Source organism: Chamaea fasciata, unplaced genomic scaffold, assembly GCF_029207755.1.
Source record: "Chamaea fasciata isolate MVZ Bird 193981 ecotype frontalis unplaced genomic scaffold, bChaFas1.0.hap1 SCAF_13, whole genome shotgun sequence".
Taxonomy (NCBI): Eukaryota; Metazoa; Chordata; class Aves; order Passeriformes; family Sylviidae; genus Chamaea; species Chamaea fasciata.
The window spans coordinates 878313-892109 of NW_027094098.1; the positions used below are offsets into that span (position 1 = coordinate 878313).

Here is a 13797-nt window from a genome sequence, read left to right on the forward strand (position 1 = left end):
ACAGGATTTGCTGTACGTGGAAAGGATGCTGATCTGTCAGGCTCAGTTCCCCCATCTCCAGCCACAGCCAGCTTTTCACACTGAAAAGAATTCACCTCCTGTCCTGGAGGACCCCATGAAAGGAAGATCAACAGTAAACTGTCAAATCCTCCTAATATGGCCAACAAAATTATCTTCCATCTTTTTCAAGAGGGGAGAATGGAGCTATAGAGGCAAAGCAGTAGTCTCAAACCCAGACAGACTTCTGGGAGCAGAGTCAAAACTGCAACTCAATCTCCTAATGCTAACTTTGATGTCTTGGAGGACAGCACTGGAAGACCAAAGCGGGAAACTCACACACCTATGGGTACCCCAGAGCAGGTTTGCTCCCAGCCCTCACACACAATATGCTCACATGTAACAGGAATTGAGGATTACACAATAATTCTCTTTTCTACTTTTCTACATGAGCATCAACATTAAACTCAAAATCTCCTGACATCCCAACACCCCATGAATAGAATGTATTGGACACTTTCCTGTAAGAGAGAAAAATTGCAGTCTCTAATGTGGTCCCCTCAATGGGGCCCGTGTCATCACCAGCCCCTTTCTGTTCAGAATAATGACTTCTTCCACACGCCAAGAGATTTGAAATTACCTGTGAAATATATTTCCCTAGGCACAGGCTCAAGAAGCATGTAAATTACCCAGCTTAATGGCCTCCAGAATTTCTCTCCAAGACACATATAGAGAGCAGGAAACGTTCAGATGGTATCTCAGGTACTGTCCAAGGGGTTAAATGTCCAAGGGATGATAAGGAGCTACCGCCCTACAGCTTGCCCAGCAACTGGTCCCACTGGTGAGCACTTGCCACAAGGAGGCAATAAGCACAAGATCCAATTCTAAATGCGTGCCTCATCAGCACAAAAATACAATTTTAAAGAGAGCATTTCTTGGGAAAGGTGCCTAACCATAAATTACATGGCACAAAGAGCCAACATAGGGCTTATGCAGCAGAAGGCACCCATTTAATTTGGAGAAGTCCAGTGCTGAGCACTCAGCGGCAAGGCCTCTTGCCCTCTGACTGCATAGAGAACAGCACTGCCCAAACTTTGATGTTCAGGCATTTGCCAGAGATCAGTGTCCTTCAGAGAAGCTTTTCATCCACAAGGACAGTTCCCATCCTCCCAACACCAAAGAAAGGGACAGACACTTTCCCTGGAGTCCAAATCTTCTTGCCGCTGATTTCTGTTCTTACATCTGAAACTGATGTCTTGTTAGCACATAGTAGAACAAACATTTATCCCACAACTAAGAGCATGGACTCATTTAATGGAACAGAGGAGGAGGAATTCTGTGATCTGGTTGCATTTCCTGCTCCACCACTGACTTACTGGAGTCTCTGAAGCCTTATTTTCAGCAGCACAAGGAGCAAAAGGGGAGTGCAAGTGCTTTTAGGAAGCCACAACAAGGAGTGGAAGATGGAGAGCAGGAGGAGATGTTCACAATGCAATGGGGAGGGGATGGGAGGGGGGACAGACCCAAGGGCATCATGAAAGAATTACCTGTCTCCCCAGGGAACAAGCCTGAGGCACACACACTCTGCTCCTGATGCTCGCCAAGAATGACAGGTTGGTCACCTTTTAACACACAGTGTTAGAAAGGAGGCCAGAAGGTCATCTGGGGATAAGAAAACACCTGGAAGATTGGCCTGGCAATTGAAAAATGGGCCACATTCCTCAGTGTAAAGCTCCTCAGAGCAAAGGTGTAAGACAAGGTCTTTACTGAGACTCTTTTAAAGTGAGAACCTGCCCTCATTCTCAGCCACAACCATCATGCTAACCCACATACTGCCAGAAGCTGTGGTATCACAGCAAGATTAACACAGAAGCAATTTTAACAAACAGCAATTTCCAGGCTAATTTCCTCACTCACAAGCATGCCACTGAGGGCTGAAGTCCGTCTGGACCTCTCACAGCTATCTGTGCTCAGGATTAACTATACATCACTGCCAGTAATGCAAGCACCCTGCTACTCAGAAACTATTAGAAGATAAATATTAAACCTCAATATCAGAGCAGTAGAAAAAAAAAATGAGAAAGAGGAATGTCATTGTAATAAATACTGTAACCAAGCCAAATGAGGAAGCAAGGTTAGTTTCATGTGGAAAATTAGACACAAAAATTACAATATACTTGGAATAGTCCTCGCTTTGGTCATGGGATCTGGACTTCGTGCAGTGAACCTCACAGACTTCAGAGCAGTTCAACAAACTGCAATTCGGTACTGCAGGTTGGCAGTTGCAGGACGAAACAGGGCTCTGGTCACCAATTCCACCCTAAAGCACCAGGCCTGCACCTGAATCCTTCATGTAACATAGATTGTTACATAGAGAAAGTGCAGGTCCGCACATTACTTGTGGCCCCAACACAGGCCTCAGGTAATGCAGCTGGAGCATCTCACCTGCAGCCCAAGCAGGTCCCATTTCACCACACTGCAATCTTTCTGATATTTCTCCATAAGAAGGACAGGTACATTTACTACACCTTTCCTTTCTGCAGCTGTTTGGTGTTCTCTGAGATCAACTTCATGTACAAGAGCCCTCATGTTATCCAGTGAGATCTGAGAACAACAGGGATGGTACAAACACAGCAATAAGTATATTTAACTAAGAATGAAAGTTAAGTATTATGCTGGCAACCATAAAAACACTGTATTTTTTTTTTCCTGGCAACCTGCTTTTCCACCAGCCAGTGACTCCAGAGAACAGGATTGGCAGTCACTCCCAAATGGAAAGGTAACTGGCCATGCACTCAGCTGCCTGAGTCCCCAAATAAGTGACATTTATTAAGAGGCCCTTATGTATGAAATAAAAAAGGCAAGGCTGCTTTCAGCACACATAATCACATTCATAAGCTGCACAAACCAGCAGTGCTTTCAGCACAAGGATTCACTTGGAGTGGCGTCAAGAGGAGAAGGGCAGAAAAAGAAGATTTCCACACAGCAGTGTTGCCACAGGCAGTGCCCCATGCAGAGCACCAGCCTTGGGATGCATCCTCACCTCTGGCTTGGTTAACACTGCCTGCTCAAGGAAACACGGCCCCAGTGAGGCTGGCATGACCAGGCTGCAAGAGGGGAAAAGGTAAGAGCAAGCTCAGCAGTGACAGTGCTGAAGCCAGACCTCATGCCAAAATGTGGCTGTCAGAGCCCTTTCATACCCAGCTGCTCTGTCCTCACGTCTGGGCAGGGAGCACAGGGAAGCAGGGGGACAGTGAGGGTGTAAAGTCACCTGTGGAAGGAGCCACTTCACATGAAAAAGAGCCTCAAGCACCTAGCAGACAGCTGAGGTGAGACAGAGCTGATTGGATTTTTCTCTACAGTAAAGACTAGATCAGAACAAATAAACGCAGGAGCAAGTGACACAGAAGGGTTCAGTTTAGCCTTAAGATGATGGGTGAAAAGGCAGTATTGATGTCAGAAATGCCAACACAACATTTTTGCTGCTGGGTCAAACAGGCGGGCAGGTGCTAAATGGGGTTACTTAGAAACTGAGACCAAAGCACCAGCAGACAGTAGATGTGTTAGCTGCATTTCTTTTCTCTATCTCACCGTAAAAATCCCACCAGAAGCAACCACAAGCACCACCATATTCAAAAGACAAAAGCCTGAAAGTTATCCCGGGCATAATCCCACAAGCATCATTACATCGGGGATGAATTTGTACCAGCATCTTGAAACTTTTCTTGACAATTCAGCTTTTAGACCTACATAGCAGAGTACAGCACACAAGACTAGACAACAGCAATCTTTTCTGCATTGTAACAAGCCTGACATCAGGAATGGCTCAATCAGAAATCCCACAGCACGCAGCCAAGGGGGGGGGGGGTATGAGAGCATCCCTATGCACAGAGAGGGTCCCTTTTGGTCTGTGCTCTTGGAAGTGCTGTTATTCTGTAGGATGCAAAATAATGTCATCTGTTTGGTCACTGATCGACAATTATTAAGACTTTCCAGCCAACAAAAACAGAATAAATGAAAAATAAGAGCTGCATGAAGACAAAAATACTGATTATTTTTCGTACTCATGTACTCTACCCTCCTTCCCAGAGCAGGCAGGGGAGGAGGGGAAAGCAGAGGAGTGCCCACGAAGCTTTGACGCATGCCTAGCTCACTGTCCCGATACCCTTTTCAGCTTGCAGGCCTTGAATAATTAAATGCTTTTTCTTCCACTCTTTTCTTCCCCTGGTGTGCATGACACAGTGATGCAGAAAGTTAACTTTTACCTGGGCAGGGGGCATCCCTCTCCTTGCAGAGGTACTGGAAGCACAAGAGCCCACACAATACTTCCCACACACACTGATCCCAAGAATGCAACACTACAGTGAACACTTAGCAGAGACCTCTAATTTTCAAGACTACCTCACACATGAGGAAACTGCACTTCGGCTCCTTCTGGGTCTACTGAGTTCGTTATGAGGCAATAAAAAGACGTTCAACCACTCACAGCCCAGAATCTGACTCAATATGCAACACCTGATAAAGTTGAACATTAGGTGCTTTGCTTGGCTTAAGTCTGTCTCTATTTTGGTGTTCATGTTACAGCTGCCAAAAAATCTGCCTGTAAAACCCACTATACATTAGAAATGCAAACAAAGCACTGCATTCATGACCCTCCCTGTTTCATACTGTACAGAAAGTGTTTATTAGCCACAACAGAGAGATGTTATATGAAAATTAATAGATGTGAGAATTCAAATACAAGAATATCTCTGGTTCAACAAATTACATCACTGAGAGCTTTATATATTTCTGAAGGGTAAGTAGCTTATACAAGGTTAGCTCTGAAAATTATTTAGATATATGCCTCTAGTTTTGCTTTCCTGTTCAGAAAATGAATGTGAACTCAGACTTTAGATATGGGATTCTTCTGGACTGCAGAATATTAAGTGCCCAGTGGAGAAGAAACAGAGCCTGACAGCAAACTGGCAGCTTGTGACTGAAGTTTCAGGACCCAGCTCTGTTATGATTTGAGAGGCACTGGTATTCATAAGGAGAATCATATCCCTCATTTTTCACTTCAGTGGAGATGGATACAATGCTTTCCCAATTCTTTCCGCCAATTCGACCGTTTAAGGGTTAACTTTGTGCTTGCAAGGCCAAGAGGCTCGGAAGCCCAAAGGTACGGGGCAGGCGCTTTTCGCCAACAAATCAGGTGCGGAGTGGCAGCCACACGGTGAACCTGTGCTGTGCCTGCTGCAGCACTAACTTTGAGCACTGAAATGGTGTTGCAGCAGGGATTGAAGCAAGCCCACGCACTGCTGCCAGGAGGACTCCGACTCTTACTGCCCTCGCTCTCCGTGTTAGACTGCACTGACTTAATGCTCCTGTGGACACACATGTTCCAGGTTATCATGAGCAAACCTCTCTGGTCAACAGCCACGTGCTCTGCACACTTCCAAGCCTCTCAGTTGCTGAATGCCACACAGAAAAGCCTGGCCAGCTCCGGCTTGAGCCTTCTTTTAGTGGAGCTCGGATAAGAAAACGTCACCAAAATGAGTATGTACTTTAACCAAACTACTGGTGCAAACAGCATTTCCACAGATGGGAAGCAGCCAGTATTTTGGTCATGAGATTTTCACCCTGCCCTGTCCTTTTGTCTGTACTCCCCATCCTTTCCACCCCCCATCCTTCGCTGAAGCATAGGCTGCTTTCTAACACTACACGGATTTTTGCTCCAGTGCACAGCATGATCTAACTAATTCGCACTTCATTGCTCTGCACACCTCATCATTTGCACATGAAAACAGCAGTCTCTCTCTATCCCTCCACTAGCTGCCTATTTCTTCCTCCTCCTCCTCCATCCCCCACCTCCTGTACCTCCTCAGAACAACTCCACCATGGAATCTGCAGTGAAGAGGCTCACATTACCAGGACTCCATTGCTTTTACAAAATTTACTAGTGTGCTGTGAAACCTCATAAATAATTCAGGATAGACAACCTTTGTCAGGTAAATGAACGTGCCTTTTGTAATGCATCACTCCGGGTTTTCCATCACAGTGATACTCACTGTAGGCACAACCCATATTGATTCAGGAATTCCCCAAAGTGTCACTGTGGGAACGGGTAGAACAGTTTTCACACCAGCAGAAGCCAAGGACACCCAAAGTCTACCCAGGGCTTCAGGGAACTCATAAAAGAAACCCACTGGTGCTGACATAGCTCCAGCCTAGTCCATGGAAAGCACAGCCCCATCCCCACTCTTCAAGGACAATGAAAGAAGGAACAAGGTCGAGGGAGGCAAGAGACATTCTTATTATAGAAAACTCCTTTTCATTGCAACAACTTCAGGGATTTTGACATACACCAGAGATAAAAATCATGTTGCATCCTGTATTTATTGCATTTAACTTTACGCACAATCAGTGGTGTCGCTGCACAAAGAGACAGGCCAACTCAACTGCTGTTTTGACAAGTGTGCCCAAGGCTTTACCATCATTATTGACCTAGATGGTTTATATGGCATTTAGCACCCAATCTGATTGCTGTCAGCAATTATCTCCTCCGGAGCTCTCAGTCCCAACTAGACGTGCGGGAGAATTGATCGTGGTTCTCCTGAAAGGCAGTCTCACATAGCCTTGGGAGAAGCTGTGCTGTACAACAGCTCCTGCACCAGACCGAGAAGCAGCTTCCGAGGAGGTGGCACGGCAGCCTCATCACAAGCGAGGATAACGACCTTACGAGGAGTTAATGAATAGATACAGAAACCACAGACCGTGCACCCTTCTTCTGGCCTGACTGCGTTCAGATCCTTGTGTCTCTCGCCCTGCAGCCCTTTCACCCGTCACAAGCTCATCTGGTTAAATATCCCCATCACTCACGCATCAGTCAATGCGAGAAACACTTTGCTTTACAGAGGAAGAATGAATCCTTTGGTCTGCATAAACACCTTTAATTTCTCATTGTATTTATGACCAAAAGATAATGGCTGAGACAGGATGGGAAGAGTTGAAGGAAAACTGTCAAGGGAATGAAGAAAATCTACATGCATTCTGCGAAAGATCAAATAATTCAACCTAAAGAAAACCACGCCTTGTTGACAGAAACTGGCTCTCCAGTAACAACAATTTGTACAACCCCATTCCCCATGCAACCCAGCAATAATAAACTCGAGGATGAAGCTAGATTACAGGAACTGCTCTAAAACAACAAACTACTAGCAACACCCCAGAGAGGAAAAATAATTTTGCTAACGAAACACATTTTGCTTTCAAGAGGCTCCTAGAAAAGTAAATATTGAAGCGTTTGGATACCGTCCTTTCTTACTGAATATTTCACTCAAGTATGTTGCTTGGTAATGCCTTTTGCTTTAATTTCATCTCACTTGAGTATCTGATTGGCTGAAAAAAGCATTGTCTGACTCGTACAGCGTGTGCACGTGTTCCGTATTGCAGCGTGCAGATGCCCCAGCACACAAGTCCTCGAGAGCCCTTCTCTTTTGGAAGCTTTTGGAGACAAACACCAGGAAGCTCGTTCAGGGGAAGACGTTCAGGTTTCCATTCACACCCTCCGGAACCACCTTCAGCTTTTCAGAGGCTGTTGCACACACAAACAACAACACACACAAAGCTTCTTTACGACAAAGCTGCTGATCTCCTCCTGTCAAACACCAAGCAGGAGCCCATTTCTACCCTCAGGTCTACGTGCAGGAGCCTTATCGATTTCAGTGGGAACCCACACGCTTTCTCAAGAAAATTTCAATTAACAATCTCTCAATGTATACAGCTGAAAAACTCAAACTCCTGAAACCACAGTCTTGAAGGGGATGATTGCAAGCAGTTTACAGTGTTGAGCTGTCACAGGGAAGAAAGCGGCAATGCCCTGCTCTTTCCCTACGTGAGAACTGAGCAGGAAACACTCAGGAATGGTAACAGGAATGGAGAAAATTGTTTCTAAATAGCAAGAAATATTGCAAATGGTTTTGAAAAAACATTTGTTCCTCTTTGTGAGGCTCTTCTTTTACCTCTAGAAAGTTCAGGGTGCCTCTGCACACCTCAAAGTGGTTTCTGCCACCCAGCACAGCCTGCACAGGGCTGTTGCAGGGACACTGGGTACTTGTGCCTCCACTGAGTACAAATTGTCACAGAGGCTGCTCAGCCCTCACAGGTACGGAGGGCCATTATCTTTCAGTCACTCGTGGTAGATTGCCCTCGCAGGGAGCTGTCTCTCTGCTTGGTGGAGCACAGCAGAAGACAAGCAGGGCCACCTCCCATCTTCTCTGCTCCTTTCCAGACCAGTTCCAATGCCAAGCATCAAAACCATAATTGGAAAAGATTTTTCTCGCCGCACGGCAGGTGGTCAGTAGAACAAGGGAAGGAGTTGCCTCTGCATGGCATTCTGCAAACCCTAAAGCATCCAGTCCTAATAGAGTTATTTATTTCAAGCCCTGCTAGCCCAGATGTGCTATCGCTACCAGCATCATTAACCTCATTTGGGATTAAATGACAAGTACAAACCAAAATCTGCTACAAAGAAGCAACTTATTTGGAAGAGGCGGCCTCAGGCCCACCTTCCAGTGGCGATGGGAAGATATTAAGCCTTAGTGCTCTGAGCAGGAGTCTTTACTGCTCACTACCTGACAGGAACAAGGGTAACACCTCCAGCTTGCTGCCCAAAACAACTGCCTACATCTGACAAGTGCTAAACCTGTTGGAAAAGCAGGACTGGACCCGGGACCCCACACTGGCACTTTCCCCTGCAGACATCCCTTTCTCCTCTGCTGCCTGGTCAGAGATGCCCTGCAGAGCAGCAACGAAGCCAAGGAGACACAGCAGCAATTCCGCACACACCTGCTTCCTCACAAGAAGCAAATGGCTCGCCACCCTCTAGCAGATGGCAATTTTCTTTCAAGTCCAAGTGACAAAAATCCTTGCTGGAAAGTGAGGAGGGGCTTTGTTCTGCTCCCCAGTGGCAGCACTGGCAGCCACATTCCCCCACACTCACGTGCACGATCTCCAGTAACGTGAGGGAATGGCGATCCAGGTACAGGACACCCCTGAGTGACCAGGCTTTCAATTATCTCATACCAAACCGCTCAGAAATTCAAGCAGAGGTTTTTACCCTGCTGCCACAGGAATCCCTCTTGTACTATTTAAAAGAAAAATTAACTGCAACCAACAGCCTTCCTTTCCACAGCCATTAATCCCGTTGCTCTCATAGATGCACATTCTTGTACACGATGATTCCTAAAAGGAGCCTTGTCAGTCAGTGGCCATCACCTAACACGCCCGCCCCAATGGGTTTGTTCCAATCTGGGATTTTGCTTTTTAAATCTCAATGAGAAATTCCCCTTTGGACAACTGGCTGAGCCGAGCTTTCCTTAGCTCAGCATAAGATGATTAAAACCATGCTACCCGGGAGGGGAGAGATAATGTAGAACACCGGCGATTTATCAGGGACAGAACCAAGAATCAACACACTGACAATAATTAATACAATTGTAAACAAAAATAAAAACCAAAAATGTTCTTTATTTTCTTCCTTCCCCCCTCAGGCAAAATATCCTAATCGTTCAGTCTGCTGCTTGCCAGAATGAAACAGTTCTGGGGCTGCTTAAAAAAGCAGCCTCGTTTTTGAGAGTCCTGTAGTAAAAGATGACTTCAGTGATTTACAGAGAAAAGCTCTAAAGACAAACACGTTTCCAATCAATGCTCTGAATCATTCACAAGGGTGCATTGTCCAAAGTAGGAGAAAATTAGCTGGTAATGGGAAGAATTCAGCAGCACATCTCATCAGCTCAACTCGGCTCCCGGTAAATCTGCCCCAAAATTTTAAGTTATATCCAGCCGCTTTAAAAACAAGAAGGGTGGAAGCAGGTAACTCCTCAGGGGCAACAGTCAATTACAGGGGATTGTTCAAACCTTGGTGCCAGTTACTATTGCAGTCTTTACTCCCAATAAGTACTTCCTTCCCAAGAAACAAACAATCACAGCAGCCCTAGGGCAGAGCTCACCAGGCATTTCAGCCCACAGGTTACGTACGGCATTAACCTACTGCCCAGCAATTGTGCATCATCATCAAATACCCATCCGTGACTCCTCTCTTCTCTGGGTTCACAGAGCAGGTCATGAGGGGAACCAAACAAGGAAGGTATAAGGTCAGGTTGAGGTCTTGTGTCCCTTCTGTGTCTCTCCTCCAGATGCAGCCAGACGGCATCGATTGCCACCAGAGGCACACACACAGAATTAGTGGCCTTTTCGGGACCATTCCTCTATATTTGCAGGAAATTATGGATCTTTGCCAGTAGCTTCACTTTTTGCTTATCTTGCCTCGCTCAGTGCAGCATCAGGCCCACTCCGATAAAACCTCAGATAAGAGAGCACACAACTAACAAAATCTATGCTAGCAAACCCCTCCAAATTAATTGGAATCAAACTGCTTGGGTAAAAAGCTGGCATGGTTTATTAGAATAACATATATAATAGGGTGAGGGAATGCAAGCACATTATTTACAACTTATAAGCCTTTTTATGTCTCTCTCAGTAGAGGAACCTTGTTATAAAACTTTCTGCAGCTAGAAAGAAAACGCAGCTTTGACTCACAAACTGGTACCCAAAAGAAATTTATTCTACAAAATTGACACTGTGTTCTGAACTTAATAAGAGAATGCAACAACTTGCAATCCATGAAAAGCTGCTGAAATATCAAAAACATCCCACGAACTTCAGCTGTGCTTCATCACGTACAGAATCCCCTTTGCTTCCTTAGGCATTCTTATGGGAGCAGAGATCGCTCATGAGAGAGCAAGGCTGGATCAGGCCGTAAGGCTGTGGTACTTGGACGAGGACTGGCATGTTCCCTTTCCTCTCCTGCCCCTGTAGGTAGACATTTCTCAGGATCTTATTCTGACGAATTCCTGTATTTACATGACAGCAAGATAAGGGAACCCATCGGCTCCCAAAAGTCAAAGATATTTGAAAATATGAGTACGTGTCCCAAAAGAATCCAGAAGGAATCTGTCTGAACGGGAAGGATTTCGGAATAAACAACCATGCTTTTGGTGAAGGCAGATATTAACACAGAAACAGGACTACAGCTCTCCCAAGTAAACAACATTGTTTCTTCTGCCGATAAGCCTTCTTTTCAGAAGGCCTGACTACATGCTTGCAAAAATGTACTTTGAGATCAAAGACACTAATCTAAAGGCTTTGAAAAATACTTCCTATGACATATATATATATGAAATGTATTTCTATTCTTAAGCAAATCACAAATGACAAGACAACTGTGACATACAGCAGTGCACATCCACTGGGGCAGCACGAAGTTAAGGGCAACACTGCTATTATTAACTCTATGTCATTGAAATCTTTCCCCCACCTTCAGAAATGCAGACTGTAAGGACACGGTGTCAGCCTTTACATTGAATCGTCTGGATTTTTTTCAGTTTTGTGTCAACAAACCTCAGCAATTCGTAACGGAGATGACAGCCTCTTAAAATACATCTTAGCAAGGTTTCCCATGGATGTGTGGAGAGGGACGGGTTTAAGGGTTACCACGGTAGGCAAGAGAGCCAACCCTGTTAACAAATATTCCCAAACATTAACTTCTAAAGCAATTTCTTCTTCAAAAAAAATCTATTTATATCCTTCCTGCAACGACTATCCAGTCCCCCACCCCCTCACCCAAACGAGCTGCTTTCCGATTCTCTTTCAGTAGATTACGGTCAATTTTAGTCGCCAAAGAGGGAGGGAGAGGATGACCCGCCAGCTCGGATAGCCTGTGGAACTATCCAGCTATTATCAGTTTATGCTCCAACTCCGGTGGGCACGGCCGGTTGTGGGTACCATATTGTGTGCTTGGAACGAGGATGGGGGGTGGGAAAATAAGTCGGTTCTGGTCGTTCCCCCCTGTCGCCACATTAACGCTCCGACAGCCGCCCTGCGGACCGGCACCCGCCGGGGAAGTTTGTGCTTTCCAGCAACTTTGGGTCCGTTCCTCGCCCCGCCGCTCCGGCGGGGAGCGGGCGGAGACCCCCGCGCCCGCCCGCATCCAGCGCGGCGCCGGCCGCCGGCACCGGCAGCGCCCGCCGCGGCCCCGCCGCCGCCGCTCCCCCGCAGGCCCCGGGGCGGCCCCGCGATGCGCCACCGCGCCGGGCCGAGCCGCGGGGCGGGGGGGTACCGGCCGGGGCGGCGGCACTTACGTGTGCTGCTGGGGGAAGCTGTAGCCGTGGGCAGCGGGGGAGGCGAGGAGCAGCAGCAGGGCCAGGTGGCCGCAGAGGGCCGGGGCGACGGGCGCCGCGCTGCCGGTCGGAGCCGCCATCGCCATGTTTCCATTAACGGCGCGGCGGGGAAGGGGCAGGGGCGGCCCCGCGGGGCGGCTCTCCCCGCCGCCACTCGTGCGACGAGCGCGGCAGTCCTCGGCAGGGGGGCAGCGTCGCGCCGGCTGCGGGCACGGACCGGCGGCCGCTCGCCCGCTGCCTCTCCGCGGCGGCCGGCACTGAGCGCCCGCCGAGCGCTACTTTCCCTCAAATAGGCGGCCCGGCCCGGCCCAGCCTCCTCCCCGCCCGCTCCCTCCCTCCCTCCGGCCCCCCGCGCCGCCCCGGCCCCCGCCGCCCCGCCGCCGCAGCGCATGCGCCCGGCCCCGCGCCCCCCCGCCGGTCCCGCCGCCCCCGGCTCCGCACCGGGCTGGGGCGCCCCGGCCGCGCCGTCCCGCGCCCCGCCCGGGCTCCGGGCACCCATCCCCGCCCCGTTTGCCCCCGCCCCGGGCACTGCCCCGCCGGCGGGACCCCCCGCCCCGAGCGGCGAGGGACCCCGCGGCTCCTTCCCATCCTCCGCGCGCGTCTGTCACTGCCATTCCTGCCCAGGTACCGCGTTCCCCTCCGGGGCCACCTCCCGGAGGCACGGCAGCGTATGGGAATCTCCAGTTATGTTTGATATAATAATAATAGCAGCTATGATTTTTTTTTTTTTTTAAGCACACTATTTTTGGGGAGAGTTCCTGAGCGTGACAGAAGGGCAGACTACACATTCAAAATAACAGAATTAATAACGGCAGCCCCCAAATTGGCAGGGTTTCTGAGCCAGACTTTTGAAGGCCTGGATTTTAAAACGCTGTCTTCTGGATAGCTGCAGCACAATTTCGTCTTCCCTAAACTCAAACCCAAGCTGTTCAGCTTCACGGGAACTGACCAGTGGTAAGGCAGGGACAGCTGGCAAAGGCAGAGGCAGCAACATCGTTCACATGCTCTCCTCCCCAGACAGCCTAAATCTGGACAATCAGGGGCCAGGCAATGTGTAAGTAGCATCACCTTGTCCTCTTTAACTCCAAAAAAGGTGTCATGTTGGCAAGGTTGCCAGATCTGGCCAGATCTCTCGAGGAAGAGCCCCACAAATTAGGCATCAGCGCTTTAAAGATGCAAAGGCTTCTTGGTCCTGCCCACAGTAACAGCGCAGCAGTGGCAGGACAGGAGCTCCTGGCACTTTGGATTGCAGCACAAAGGTTTAAAATTGCCTTCCAGCTTGGGAAGGGGGAAGGATTTTGATAGGGAGATGTTGCTTCTCTGAAACACACCATGCCCTCCTTTTTAGGAGGAGTTTTCTAATGCAGATACACGGGATTGCCTCCACCCTTTGTTTCTGCTTTGTAAAGGAAACATTTTGGAGGAACACAGATCCAGACTCAGACTCCCGGGTACCCCAGGAGCACTGAGACTGCCATCTAAACTCATGTGGTCACAGCCAGGCACACCATGAGTTGCAGAGAGGAGCAGTGATGGAACATTCACGGCTTGATGCACTGACTCCAGCTCATGCTGCTTC

General features: G+C 48.2%; 1 protein-coding gene across 2 annotated transcripts in view; it reads right to left on the reverse strand.

Annotated features, from left to right (window-relative positions):
* CACNA2D2 (calcium voltage-gated channel auxiliary subunit alpha2delta 2) overlaps nt 1–12436 on the reverse strand; it is a 213135-nt gene extending 200699 nt beyond the window's left edge. For both annotated transcript variants that reach the window (XM_066195050.1, XM_066195049.1), the window contains exon 1: nt 12180–12436. In XM_066195050.1, the coding sequence (XP_066051147.1) occupies nt 12180–12304 (125 nt within the window). In that variant the 5' untranslated portion in view covers nt 12305–12436. The remainder of the gene's footprint in view (nt 1–12179) is intronic.
* Between the last annotated feature and the right edge of the window lie 1361 nt (nt 12437–13797).